General features: G+C 41.3%; 1 protein-coding gene across 2 annotated transcripts in view; it reads left to right on the forward strand.

Annotated features, from left to right (window-relative positions):
• The window catches only part of LOC130123430 (enhancer of polycomb homolog 1-like), a 57,062-nt gene that overhangs the window by 15,295 nt on the left and 27,046 nt on the right, over positions 1–14,721 (forward strand). For both annotated transcript variants that reach the window (XM_056292590.1, XM_056292589.1), the window contains one exon: positions 10,841–11,000. In XM_056292590.1, coding sequence (XP_056148565.1) covers positions 10,901–11,000 — 100 coding nt within the window. In that variant the 5' untranslated portion in view covers positions 10,841–10,900. The remainder of the gene's footprint in view (positions 1–10,840; positions 11,001–14,721) is intronic.

Here is a 14,721-nt window from a genome sequence, read left to right on the forward strand (position 1 = left end):
CAAGCCACTGCAGTTTGACAGGTAATGGACAGACAAAAGAAGGGAAAAAAAGACAAATATCCCATTGCTTTCTATTTTTTCTTTAAAACACTTCAAGCAAGGAACGTTTGCCCATTGTCTTAAAATGAAAACAACATTCAAGATGTCAGTTTAAGTAAAATCTTAAAATACATGTATGAAATATTTAATACTTAATTGTTAAAGTGCAATATGAGGCATGATGCCTTCTTCCTTTAAATGAAGCGGGAGGCTTTTCAAGTTCTTCCGATCCTCCGTTAGCCATGACTGTCACTGCGCTTTTTGCAAATGTGAGCATCCCTGATTGATTCGTTGGGATTCAACATGCCCTTTTTACTTGAACACACAATGGCTTTTTTTTGCATAATCAACTGATCATTGCGCTTCAGGGTAAAACACAGCACGCATCTGTGTTTATCTTTACACTGCAACTCTGCATCAACATTTAGGGAATTGTTACTTTAAAAAGTAACAGTGGCAGTAAAACTGTATTTCACTATATGATTAAATTTTGCATTTAATCCACAGTTCACATATGTGCGAAACCATGGGGGGCAATCCATAGGGCTCATTAGTATTTCACAGCACAAAACGCAAGTTGGCTTTTGTGCATATTGGCTTACGTTTGGTGTAGGGCATTCTTAAATGTTGCTCTTACCTAAGAACAAGCGGGAAGTATGCAAGTATTGATGAATGCCACAAAAGTTCTTAAATTGTTCGCACCCATAATTTAAGATTAAATCTGTATGCACAATTCATGCCTGAGGTCCATTGATTTCATACCTTTCTGTCTTAATGCTGTAGTTCTCAGTCCAGTCCCCAGCCACAACTAGTACTGCTATTTTTTCTTTTACCAGGTAGTAATTACATTCACTTGTAGAGACTAGAATATCTGATACAACAGGTGAATGTAACTATCTGGCAGAATAGAAAACCAGCAGTGCTGGTGGTACAGGACAGTATTGAAAACCAGTGGGCTAATGCAACCCACAACAACAGTGATGTATATAAATAATATAATGAGACACAGCATAGTTGGCTACAACACCCCTGAAGGCGGTAGGGACCCAAGAACACAACGGCAGGCCAGCTATTTGCTGTAAAAGGCCCAAAGTTGGGTAAATGACAGCTTCCCATTCTCATTATACTGCCCCGATGCCATCAAATTTTGAGTCGGCATCCAATCGCATGCTCAGCCTGTCCTTATGTATGGTCTATTTCTCAAAATATACACTTGGGAAGAGGCTGCCCTTGTGATTAGTTTCTTGTGGTAGTTTAAGGTGGTGTCGGCTGGTGAAGTCTCTGTACTGTCCATGCTGTGTGTCTGACATTACGAAGATATAGTCTTTATTGTCCCACAGGAAATTTTTCACAGCCAGTACATGCACAGATGCGCATTATACAGATATACATAAACCCATAAAATTCACTCACACTCAAGATAAATCTGGCTCAATGCTAGGTCAGCGAGGCAAAGCACCATGCTTAGATTAATGGGAACTACAGCTGCTGGTTAATATCTGGAGTCTAGCTCATCACTTTCGAAACTTTCTCATGTCCGACCACAAACATGCATGTTGTGCTTATGGCTCTGATTCAGATGAGATCCCGAATTTGATTAGAGATTTCTTGTTAAATCTATTATATCGCATTACAGAATTGCAAAAGGCATTTATTTAGGTGAATGGAGACGTAAAGTTGAAACTTTTTAACCAAAGTGATTTTGTTGTACAATTCCTTGAGAAAGTTATTCGCCTCCATGAACTTTTTTCCCCGCATTTTGTGCCCATTACACCTTCAATTTTAAATCAAAATCTCCCCATTAAGTTATTTTATCCATTTGAAACGTGTTGACAATCTGTTAATTTTGTTTAAACATGCAGTCAATATTACAGTAGCACAATGTTTCAATATAATTTGATGTAGGGGCAGTGAGAAATAGGTTTATTGCAACTGATTTTCTCAGACTACAAACATGGTGTTGCAGCTATTGTCACTCGTGTAACATCTGCTCAGAAGTAAACAGTGTAACAACACTTGTAAAAATGGGATCCTTGGACCATAGCTAATGCAGGCAATGTAATACAAACTATCAAACTAGCCTATATCACAACACTGTATGACTGTAGTGTTGTCTGTACAACAGAAGCATCACCACATCAGCATAACGTTTCCATCTTTTTTTTTTCCTGCTGAAATTTTCAACAAGTACATTTATGCTGCTGCAACCAAGTCAAAAAAAAATCTAAGCAGTATACAGAGACGAGAGTGTCTCCAACCATGGTAAAGATGTCAGTTGGCGTTATGTCACCTGACTCCATGGCCCAGAATGGTTTATTAATGGATTTCAGATTTTAAAAGCATTTTTTTTTCTCTTTTTGTAGAGAAGGTGGTGATGGTGTAACAGCTTGTTGGGTTCCACCATGAAAAATATGTGCGCGCACAAACACACACACACTCAAAAAACGTACACGTGCACTCATGGATACAAACATGTTGATTCTTTAACTCGAGTGATTAGGGGTGGGACTCTCTAGGCACCTCACAATTTGATTCCGATTCAGAGGGCTACGATGCAATTAAAATGATTATTGATGCATCAACATTTTTTATCTCTGTAAATGATTTATTTTTTCTCAGTGTGACTACTTGCCACTTTTAAAACAGCATATTTGTAATTATCCATAATTAAAATAAACATGAATTTACTTCCATTATCTTTTATTAATACAGTAACAAAAAGAAGAGATGTGTCAGCTGAAAGGTCACGTTTCCCAGCATTGCAAAGAACCAACAAGAAAAGAAACAAAAGTGTGACTGTAGCAGCATCCTTGCTGTAAATTAACACGGGCTTCAGCAAGACTTCAGCAATCACTTAATAACATAAAAAGCTGCCCTCATTCACAAATAAATAATAAAGACTTCAGCCGAAATCCTCCTGTTATGGGCAATTAGCACAGAATCCCTCAGACAAAAAAACAAAACAAAACATTTTGCTGTATATTAAAATCAAAAACCGTTTTCATACAAAAGCAACATAGAATTCTGTACTAGCTCTTATACAAAACTAATGCTTTCTGTGGAATATATGGTTAAAAAAAATAATGGAGAAAATACAAATAAGCCACAATGAAATCAGCATAGCAAATGTGCTTAGCTGGTGAATGCTGTAATGTGTAAGAACAGGAGTTGGTCTATATACTCCGGTGTAAGTGTGCTCCGCTGTGCATTAACTATATCCCCTGCAGTAGAGAAGACTGCAGAGACTGGTATTTGGAATACACAAGTATCTCTTGGCCAACTTGGAAATCAGAGGAAACATCACCTCATTCTTACTCCACCAACTAAGACGGTCCTCAGAGAGAGAGAGAGAGAGGGTGAAGCACTATGATACTTGGTCACTTCCTCCTCAGCTCTGGCAGAGGCTGGCATGGGCTGCTGAACTCTAGCGTCAATAAAGGTCTGCCCCAGCAGATTCACTAGCAGAGAAGATGAAGCCTTTCTTTTGGGAGCAGAGGGGCTTGGTGTTGCTCTTCAGTGGTGGTGCTGCGGTGGAAAATGTGGTAATATGTCTGACCCTCCTCAGTAGCCTTGATACAGTGGGCTACTTGCTGAGATGCCAGATTTGGTGGTGGGCATAACATCTCACATGTAGGAATTTACCCAGTTGAGCAGCAACGGTCATGTTGGGGGCGTTATCAGTCACAGAAACTACATCTTTGGTAGTGAACTGCCATTCTACTGCTAGATTCTGTAACAGCTTACCCACATTTGCACCTGTGTGGCTCTCACACATTGCTCTTGTTTGGAGCAGGTGAGACATGAGCTGCCAGTCATCGGTAATAGAGTGCGGAGTTATGGTGACAAGATTCTGTAGCAATGGATGTCCACGCATCGCATGTTATTGCTATCCTACCCGCTTTCCTCAGTGATTCCATGATTTTGGTTTTGGTTTCGTTGTATAGTGTGGGTATTGCTGTGTCGGTGAAAAAAACGTCGAGATGGGATGTTGTATCTCGGCTCCAAAGTGCAGATTAGCGCGAAAGTCCTGGTTCTCAATGATTGAGTAGGGGCGCAAATCGGTGGCAGTAAAAGATGCGATCGATTTTGTGATTCGCTTCATCCTTTCCGAGTTCAGTGGAAGCTTTGATATCATTTTTTCAATTGTTCTCTGGTTGGCAGCAACTACAACTGGCTGTTTTTCCTCCAACTCCGGGTGGAAGCATGAAATATGGTTTCTCATGTTTGTTGTGTTCCCACAATATTTTATTTTAGTTAGACACAACTTGCATACAGTGTGGCTCTTGTCCAGGTCCCTTTTCCCTTCAACTTCATAGAAGCCAAAATGCTTCCATACGCTGGCTTTTAAGCCAGAAGGTGCTGGTCGGATTGTATCCAACTTCGGTTGCTCGCGCTCAGCCATCCTCACCAATACTGAAAAAGTAGCCTAGCTTAGAACGTAAACACAACGCACATGGTTTACATCTGTTAAATTTCACCATCCAGTTGGTTCAGTGGCAGCCATAAGAGCGTACAGCCCAGTGAAGAGTTGAGCTTTAAATTTCCGATGAGTTTTCTGCATGGAGACATAATCTTTTATTCATGAGTGAATCTCAGTGCATCTAAGAATCAATTTTTTTTCACCCACCCCTACAAGTGATCATACATAATGCATACAAGATGAGTTGAATCTGGTGTTTAAGTTTTGTTTTTTTTCCTCAAATGATAGAATCCATTTGCACTGAATGCAGGCTGTGCACACCTTAGATTTGTTGTACTTATGCAGTGATAATGTATGTGTGCTAAACTGATGGGCATTTTCATTTTTTATTTTCACTAAGTACTTCAGAGCAAACATGTTTGCAGGAAATCAGAGTTGCAGTGTTAATCTTTGTCATAATGCAAATTGCAACTTTGTCTGACCTGTGTCAACTCCAAACATTTAAGTTTTGCAGCGGGGCAATATATCGATATTGTGACATGGCTTGGCAGCCTGTCCAGGGTGTCTCCCCGCCTGCCGCCCAATGATTGGGATAAGCTACAACATCCCCGCGACCCTGAGTAAGGACAAGCGGTTTGCATAATAGATAGATGGATGGAGACTAGAGATTGTCTCGAATTTTGGTCATAGTAATATCATATAACGTAAATGCTGTCATTCCTTGGTCTTAAAGGTTGTATTACAGTAAACTAATACAATTTTCTATACTTACCATTAGACTGTCTTCGCTGAGTGAAATAAACAATTGATGCCTCTTCCTGCACCAGTCTTCATCGCCAAAGTATTTTATCAATATTGAGGTATTCAGTCAAAAATACTGTGATATTTGATTTTGTCTGTTGCCAAGCCCTATTTGAGTCGCACTCAACAGGATTGTTGCGGATTCCTGTGATGGATTTGGTGTGCCAATGGCATTTCATTTATACACACACACACACACACACACACACACACACACACACACACACACACACACACACGTAAGTGTGCGCATACATTTAGGCTCATTCAGTCTGTCACCCACATGCATCATTCTCACACTCTGGCTCTCTTTCGCTCCAACCCCCACTCCTGGAAGTGAGGAAAAGAATAAACACTCACTCTCTCTGTCTCTCTGTCTCTCTCTCAAAGAGGGAAGGAGAAGAGCTACGGCTGGCATTACGCTGCTTTGTTGACAGACTGCCTTTTAGTGGCACAGTGCCCGACTCTGGGCCGAAGGCTGTTGAACTACTACAATTGAGTGGGACTGCTCAGACATGCCTACTGGCCAATCGGTTAAACAGCCATTCAGTCAGTTGGCTAGTCTGCCTGCCTTTCGGAAACAACACCCCCAACCCACACCCCTTCTGCAACACACACAGTGTTCAGCAGGTTTTAATCTAGGGCTACGACAAGTACTGCAAAATTTACAAAGGTAACAATTGTTGGCTTTGAGTGTCATTGATTAGTTGGATATCCATTGCACATTCTTTGCAGCAGGCTATGTCACTGCAGGTGTATAATGATAAAAAATGTTGCGTGTCTTGCAGCTACAGTGGACAGTCATGTAGTCCTCAACTGTGGGTGCACCTGTCTGCAAGCTCTGTATTAATGCAAATGAAAGGAGTGTGTCTTAATGGCATGACTTACTTTAATAATTTGTCTAAATTGCATGGTGGAATCAAGCAAAGCAAAGTTTTGTTAGAGATGCATTGAATAAGTTTTAATGAGGTCATGTAAAAGGTCAGCATTTGCAGTCCATTGAAGACAGTAACCAAAGACTGTAGGGCAAAGAAGAAGTGCTGAATCAAGTTTTGGTAAAGTTTTTAGTTTTGCTGCCATGTCCATTTTTTTTGTACAAACATTATATATGGCTATGAACCTGTCTGGTGCACAAACACTATTGCCTAACTGCAGACATGATTATGCTCAGTGGATGTATATTTCAGAACGTTGTATGTCTGTAATTCTGACTAGATTGATGGCTAGTGATGGCGGTATTAAGGAACAGTGGGTTGCAGCATTTATCAAACCAATGGGCTCCAGTCCAACGAGGGAGTTTCCCCAAAAGCTGAGCTTGCAAATATCCTCGTAAACTTCTTAGTTCAAAGCTTCAAATATATTTTTGGACCATTCCTTCCTTACAAAGTGTGTTTCTTCTTTCTTTTTTTTGTCAAAATGTTTGTTGGAAGTGGATTTCTTTGTTGACGATAAGGCTGTATTACCATTCACTGGAGATGGGCTAGTTGCCACTAGAGGACATAATGCTGTTATAGGGCGTCCAGGTGGCATGGCGATCTATTTCGTTGCCTAACAATACAAGGATCGCCAGTTCAAATCCCCGTGTTACCTCTGGCTTGGTCGGGCGTCCCTACAGACACAATTGGCTGTGTCTGCGGGTGGGAAGCCAGATGTGGGTATGTGTCCTGGTCACTGCACTAGCACCTCCTCTGGTCGGTCGGGGCACCTGTTTTGGGGGGGGGGAACTGGGGGGAATAGCATGATCCTCCCAAGTGCTATGTCCTTCTGCCAAACGCCTCACTGTCAGGTGAAAAGAAGTGGCTGGTGACTCCACATGTATCGGAGGAGGCATGTGGTAGTCTGCAGCCCTCCCCGGCTCAGCAGAGGGGGTGGAGGAGTGCCCGGGATGGCTCGGAAGAGTTGGGTAATTGGCCAGATACAATTGGGGGGAACAAGGGGGGGAAATGTAAAAACAGAAAAATGTGTTTTCTTCTTTTCTGCTGGTTTTCTTTTTTAGCCTATAGAGAATCTCTTTTGGACTGGTATTGTTTTTATTCCCATTATTGGATGATGTCAAACGTATGTAATTACACACGAGTCCTTAATTTCCCAACATTTGACAGTGATTGATACATTATTTTATTTATTTTTTATAAATCAGTGTATGCCTCAGTTTGCAGAATAATTTTAAAAGCTATCGGTGATCTATGCATTATCGTCTAATAGTGCCTGTCATTGGTAGTGATGATGTTTGCATATGACTGACCATGCCTTCATTCAGCACGGAGTGGAGCAGAGTACACAAAGAAATTTGCAGCTGTCTTTTGCAGGATCACTACAAACTAAGTTATTTGAGAACTCTGGCAATTCGGCAACAAGTGACCTCAGATACTTGGCTAAGTAGTTTGTTTTCTACGAATACCTGTTAAAAAAAGAGAAACGGAAACGAGAGCCAAACTTTGGCAGCATGCAACGACATACAGGCACACGTTCACAGAGATGAGAGAGGAATACTAGTAGCTCCTGCTGTCTGCGTTCGCTGGCTGTCTTCTCATTCTCTGTGCCATGGTTCTCAGCCGTTTTCAGTGTCAGTGTGCAGTGGTGTTATCAGGCATGATGGCATGTGTGGCAGAGCCTCCAGTGCAAGTGTTTTTAAATGTAACAGACTCGGGGCAGCCGGGAAGTGAACCCGGGTCACCTGCACTACGGGCGACTGTGCTAACCAGGAAACTAAAGGGTCTGACCCGATAGCCAAGGGCTAGTGAGTCTAGTCATTCGTGTTTGTTACACTGCCCCCCCCCCCCCCTTTTGGGAAGTACGTCCCCATGCTTCAGCATATGGGCTCCCTCACGCCTCTGGGTGCACGTGTTTCTGATGGCCTCACGGTCTCACCATCCCACTTCTGACACCAAGGTAGCAAATTCAGGGGCAGCCAGGAAGCGAACCCGGGTCACCTCGCATATAGGCGACTGTGCCAACCAGTCAACTACAGGGTCCTTTTTAGTATGAGGATTATCTTTCTGTTGGTGTGTTTTGCTTTGTAGCTGTGATGTGGAAAGGTGTCAGTTAAGTGAATGTGGTTCAGATCCCAGTTGAGGTCTGAAGAAACAGTTGTTGAAAATGTATGAAAATTACTTGGTTATCATTGATGGAGTATTTTTTGGAAATGCTTTCATGAGTGCATGAAAGCATAAGTGTCCATCTGTGAAGTTATTAAAGTTATTATTATTTTTCACTAGGTCTAAATTTATTTAGCCTCTAATAAGGGAAGTAAATGTAAATTATAACATTAAAGGGGCTAAATATCTGCAAAGGTCATGAATGGTACAGATATAAAATGAAGTAACAGATTCACTTCTCTTCCACTCCACAGGGCGAGTTGTTTTTGTTTCACATCATGTCCTCCAAAAGATTTGGCTTGTCATTGCAGTCTTCAGCAACAACTCCAACAGTCAGTTAATGGTGTTCAGGAATGATAAATGTTGGCAGACATGCTGTGAATACTCTTACTTTTCTGTTTGAATTTCAAAGTGAACATCATCGACATTCTTTTTTTTTTGGCCGTGGTTATAAATGCTTTTGCCATAACAAACTTGGGCTCAGATTACAGGTTAGGTCAATGTGTAGAGCTTCTGGGTGCGTTCTCTCATTCATGTGATTCGTGCTGGATCTGGTCACTAACAACATTAAGTCAGTGCAGGGCTGTAGTAGCACACCACTGATGGTTGGAAGCATAGCGTCCCTTGTTTAAATTTAGGGTTGTCCTGGGCTATTGTCAGGAAATTGTTATTATTATTATTATTATTATTATTATTATTATAATAGCAGTGCAATTATTGTTGCACTGCTGTGGGGTGGGGGAAACCATGTTTTGTTTCATTTCATGTGTGCAAGTGCATGAAATGAAATGACAAAGTGTTTGATTTCAGATTTTCAGAAGAACCAACAGCAACTATTTGGAACCATATCAAAAACCTGTCTGTTGTAAGATTGCAATGTAAATGCATTGTCATTCTACCTCATACAATCCAGTTTGAGGTGTGCTCTTCTCATTTCTGTTGGGAGAATTGAGGCAGTGTTACCCCCTCAGTAGGGCACATTTTCCCAGGCTTTGTATTAGATTTTGGGGTGTTAAGGCATAGGGCAGACCCTGAGAGCAGGATAAGCGGTTCAGATAATGGATAGATGGATATTTTATTTCTATGAAGTCCTTGTCCTTTTGTACCATTTGATTTGTTAGTGTGAAGATGGCAGTTAAGGACAATGTGATCCATCCATCCATTATCCAAACCGCTTATCCTGCTGTCAGGGTCGCGGGGATGCAGGAGCCTATCCTAGCAGTCACTGGGCGGCAGGCTGGGAGACACCCTGGACAGGCTGCCAGAAGAGAAGGTTACCATCATGAATATGTAGAACTTTTATTTAGGGATGGGCACCGAAACCCGGTATTAAACGGGCACCGTTGCTAAATTATTAAAGACCTTAGTACTGATAAGCGCCGATGTTAACAGTCCTGCAATCAGTATTGGAGAAATTAAGAAGATACATTTCCTATTTATTTTGCCTACAGAAACATTATCTTGCACCTTTTATCTCACCAACTCCGTTTCTAATTTGCAATAAGATTAAGACATTTGTCTATGATACATTTTCACTATTCCCAATCCAGAAGAGGGATCTTTCTTGGAGCGTGTCCTATGGGCGAGCCGAGGGGCAGGGCCAGCTCTCTCTGACACGTGCACACACGCACACAGACCTACAGAGCCTGCTCTTAGTGACAATGGGGGAGAGAATAAACGGTCAAAAGTCTGGTTATACTTCCCTCAAGACGATGCTGACAGTGCTCGTTGCCACAAGTGCAACAAGTCTTTTGCCTGTAAGGGCAGAAACACAAGCAGTCTTTCGAAACAAATAGCGAAAGTGCATCAAATACAGGCAAAGAAATGCACACTTTTCGACTGCCTAGCAGCCTAGAGCCCACACGGACTTAACTAACTTATACAAACGTGTTAATGATTAAAAGCAACGCTCTGTCCAGACATGAGAAAAACAGAAACAATAAGAGTACTGTTAAAAGTAACGGCTGGATAAGCAGTATCAGTAAGAGTAGTAGTACCGTTAAAATTGTAAAGATACCCATCCCTACTTTAATTAAAAGTTTTTCTTTTAAACTGAGATTAAGTTTCCTAATAGGTGTAGTTTGAAATACTGAGTACCTCTAGAGCAGTACACTGTTGGAGTAAATGTTGAGAGTCCATTCATAATACACAGTATTTCTTAAATTAAGGCAGCCATGCCCATCTTGACAATTGCAGATGTCGTGAAAATCACTTTATAAATCTACCACTTCTGCAGCCTTTGCCATATAGATATGTTTGTGTGAGAGTGGCCACTGGCCACAGCAGCTAAGAGATAACAAAAGTATCAAGAAACTGAATATTTGATAAGCCACTTGGGTTTATATAATAATTGCATCCCTGATGGACAAGTTTTAGCAAACAATTTTGCCAACCATAGCCAGCATGAACTAGCATCTGATAGAGGGTAGATAATTTCTCATCAGTCCTCCTTAATAAACTTTCTTTCTTTCTTTCTCTGTAGGAGCACCATCTCCAAAGGGCCATCTCGGCACAGCAGGTGTACGGCGAGAAACGGGATAACATGGTGATCCCGGTCCCCGAGGCAGAGAGTAACATCGCCTACTATGAGTCCCTTTATCCTGGGGACTTCAAGATGCCAAAGCAGCTTATTCACATACAGCGTGAGTAGGATTCTGCTATGCTTGTCTCACACCATGTTTTATGGATTTGACTTTTTCACAGTTTGTGGAATACTCATTGCAGCACTTTTGTCTGAAGTTCATATTGCCTAAGCAGCAACACCGTTATCCTAGCATTTGTTGGATCTTATACCTTCATTTAGCCAAACTTTTTAATACGGACTCTTGAGAGCCTTGTTTTTAGATTGACAGCCATAGTGTTATGGGTTTTGAATAGCTTTTGGGGCCTTTGAGTCATGTCCTCGGCTCTTACTATTGGAGGCCCATGGAAATCCTTAATTCTGGTGGTGGGGGGGGGGGATTATAATCACCATATTTAGAGTTATGAAATGTATTCAGATTCCACAGAATGCATGGTCTTTCATGAGGATTTTTTTTTCTTCTGGTGCTGAAACAATAAGTTGAATTGTCATTTAGCAAATAAAAATAGCCAGCATTTGCTCGCCTTTTTCCTATTATGACAGAATGAATAGTTTTTGGGGCATTTTGGCAACTGATCAGACTAAACATTTTTAAAACATCACTTTGTTGGTCCGGGTAGCGTAGCGGTCTATTCAACACCGGGTTGGAATCCCGGTGTTACCTCCGGCTTGGTCAGGTGTACCTAAAGACACAATTGGCTGTTATACGGGTGGAAAGTGGGATGTGGGTATGGGTCCTGGTGACTGCACTAGCGCCTCCTCTGGTCGGTTGGGGTGCCTGTTCAGGGGGAGGTGGAACTGGGGGGGGGGATAGCGTGATCCTCCCACATGCTACGTCACCCTGGCGAAATTCCTCACTGTGAGGTGAAAAGAAGCAGCTGGCAACGCCACATGTATCGGAGGAGGCATGCAGTGGCGCCCCCAGAAATTTTTCATAGGGGTGGCCAAATGGGGCCACGGAAAATCTTGGGGTGGCACACCAAAACCAAAAGCCATGACTGAATTTCAGGAATTCTATGATGCTGTTGTAGTATACTGTATAGGCTAGTTGAAAACTGTCAATATGAGAGTTAAGAAAAATATACATTATTGATTTAAATGAACAGCACCTAATGTAAAATATCAGATAGAAGCATATTATGCATAATCAGAAGCATATTCTTTATATGCGACTCATGGCTGGGGGGGCCAGCGGGGGGGCCAGGGATAGTATCAGGGTGGCCGTCGCCACCCATTGGGGGCACCACTGGAGGCATGTGGTAGTCTGCAGCCCTCCCCAGATTGGCAGAGGGGGTGGAGCAGAGATCGGACGGCTCGGAAGAGTGGGGGTAATTGTAATTGGCCAAGTATAATTGGGGCGAAAAAGAGGGGGGGGGAATCCCTTTGGGCTGTGTGAATTTGTTGTGATCTTTTTCGTCCCTGTTTTGACATTTTACATAAAACTAAATTATTGATTTGGAAAATGAAAAAAAATCATTTAGTTGCACCCCTATATTCAGAAGAATAAGCCTTTCTGAAGTTATGGCCCCAGTAGCTGCTTGCTGTACATGTGTAGTTTTATTCACTCACCTAATGGAACACACAACCCCCCTTTTCATATCTGTCTCCAAAACAACAGTAAGCCTTGTTAAAGGATGGGTAGAAACGTAGCCCAGGATATATGGTGTGATTGAATTGCTGTTGATTTGGTTTTAGTACAGCATTTATAAGGTGAGGTTTTGAAATTAAATCAAACGCAGAGAATCAAGCTTTTCATAAGGAGAGTTGCTGGTTTGAACCTCCAAGCTGCCTGGGAAAATGTGGGTCACCAAGGGAGTAACTCACTTCCCTCCCTCACTAACTACTGGTAAGCTGTTAATGTGCAGGGAACAGACTCCTCAGATGCATCATTCGAGTTGCTTAGTTGGCAACAGTAGATGACAGTGGTTGCAGCTCCTAGGTGTCAACATCTTTCTTTCTGGCATTATGCCAGAAAAGACTCCCAAATAAGTAAAGTTTAAACATGATTACATGTTCTCACAGAACAAGCCTAGGGAAAGAGGTGGCGGATGTGTTTTAGACAGCCTTCTGTAAAATTGAAGTGTCTTATTAGATCCTACCTCTGATGTCCCAGTTTACTAAATTGTTGAGTTTAATAACAATATTCTCTGTGTAATACATAGCATGTTACCATGATTGATTCTCAATTGAAAGCATTCTGCTGCACCCAAGACAGATTTCTTTAAAATTGTAGCAGTCAGTGCTTTGGTCTGTGAAATTGCTGTCATTGATGACACCAATTTTTCTGTTCCTGTGGTTGTCAGAAAGTTTGGAAATAGCAAAATGAATTTGATTTGATGAATGCCAGGTGCTGGGAAAAAAAACAGGGAGAAAATGGGATACTGCACATTATATAGCTTAAAACCATAAGCTGTTTCAGCTATAGACCTATTGCCAACTCACATTTTGATAGATGATAGTGATATGGTCTATTTAACAGTCCCTTTGCCCAGCCGAAATCAGCATGGTCAGTGCAAAGGGTGGGGCTATGTGCATGTGAACATTTACCTATTTAGTGGTCAAGTCATGAGCTACTAGAATGTGTCTGTTGATGGGGAAATATGTAGTCTTTATTTCCCCCTGTAGTGAGTTTTAAATGCATATTTGATGAAGAGCAATACCCATATTATGTCACTAAGTAAAGATTTGGAGTGGCATGAGTGCATCCTCATATTATCAGTTCTCGGTTTGTTGGACAGTTTGTATCATGCTGGCACACATCTTGACTGTTTGCTACGTGATACCGTTTTGTTTCTTTCTTTTTTTTTAATCTGGAGGAAAAGGGAATCAGAGGGCAAAATACAGACTGCACTTCAAAGACTTTTGGTCGATTTATCTGTTTTCGTATATTGGCTTCAGCCCACTTTAGGCAAGCAGTTCTCTAGCACTCACATTTGCACTTTGACCAGGGTGTGATAAATATATTGTCATGAAAACCACAGCCCCTCAGAAGAATGAATACTAATGAATGGGTAAGAAATTAATATACTGTGGGAATGGGGGGCTTGTGTTCATTTTACTGAAAATGATAATCGTTAAAGGTGTGTTTGTACAAAACATTTGTCAGGACTTCATTCTGACTGGGCCCTCCTAAATTAAAGATACAACTGCCAATGATACTGTAAAGGGCTTTTGATGTTGCTGAGCACAGGATGATTTCAAGTGTTAGTTCTGAACAATATGGGAAATATGATCAAAATTATCGTAGGGAATTTCACACTATATCAATATACTTTAAACTGAAATATGGTATTTTTGCATGCTTACTCATGCAAAAATACCATATTAAAAATACAGCTGAGGTTCATCCCATTAAACTGCTTGGTAATGGGAAGTATAACATCAAACTAAAACTAGTTTACAAGTAATACTCCCAAATATTTCAGACCTCATTTTGTTTGTGAGAAATTTTAGGTAATAGATTGTCATTATCATTAATTTAGACCAAAAAAGGTGTATCGCAATATGACAAATTTCATCCCGATATAATAACATTAAAACACAATAAACAATGATATTGAATTATAGCCCAGCCAGCCCTATTGTGGGCTTTTAGTGTGGCATGCTGTCTAGACACAGCATGACTCTGGACCCAGTCACATTTCTCACTGCAAGCTAATTGTGCATCATAATTGCCATCTGTGTGCATCCATATTGGATGTTATGGCCAAACGGCGTTAATAAAAAGCATTGTTTACAGTTGGAGTGCTGTGGAGAGAGCAATTTGACTTACCTATCTTAGA

This window comes from Lampris incognitus, chromosome 14 (genome assembly GCF_029633865.1).
Source record: "Lampris incognitus isolate fLamInc1 chromosome 14, fLamInc1.hap2, whole genome shotgun sequence".
Lineage (NCBI taxonomy): Eukaryota > Metazoa > Chordata > Actinopteri > Lampriformes > Lampridae > Lampris > Lampris incognitus.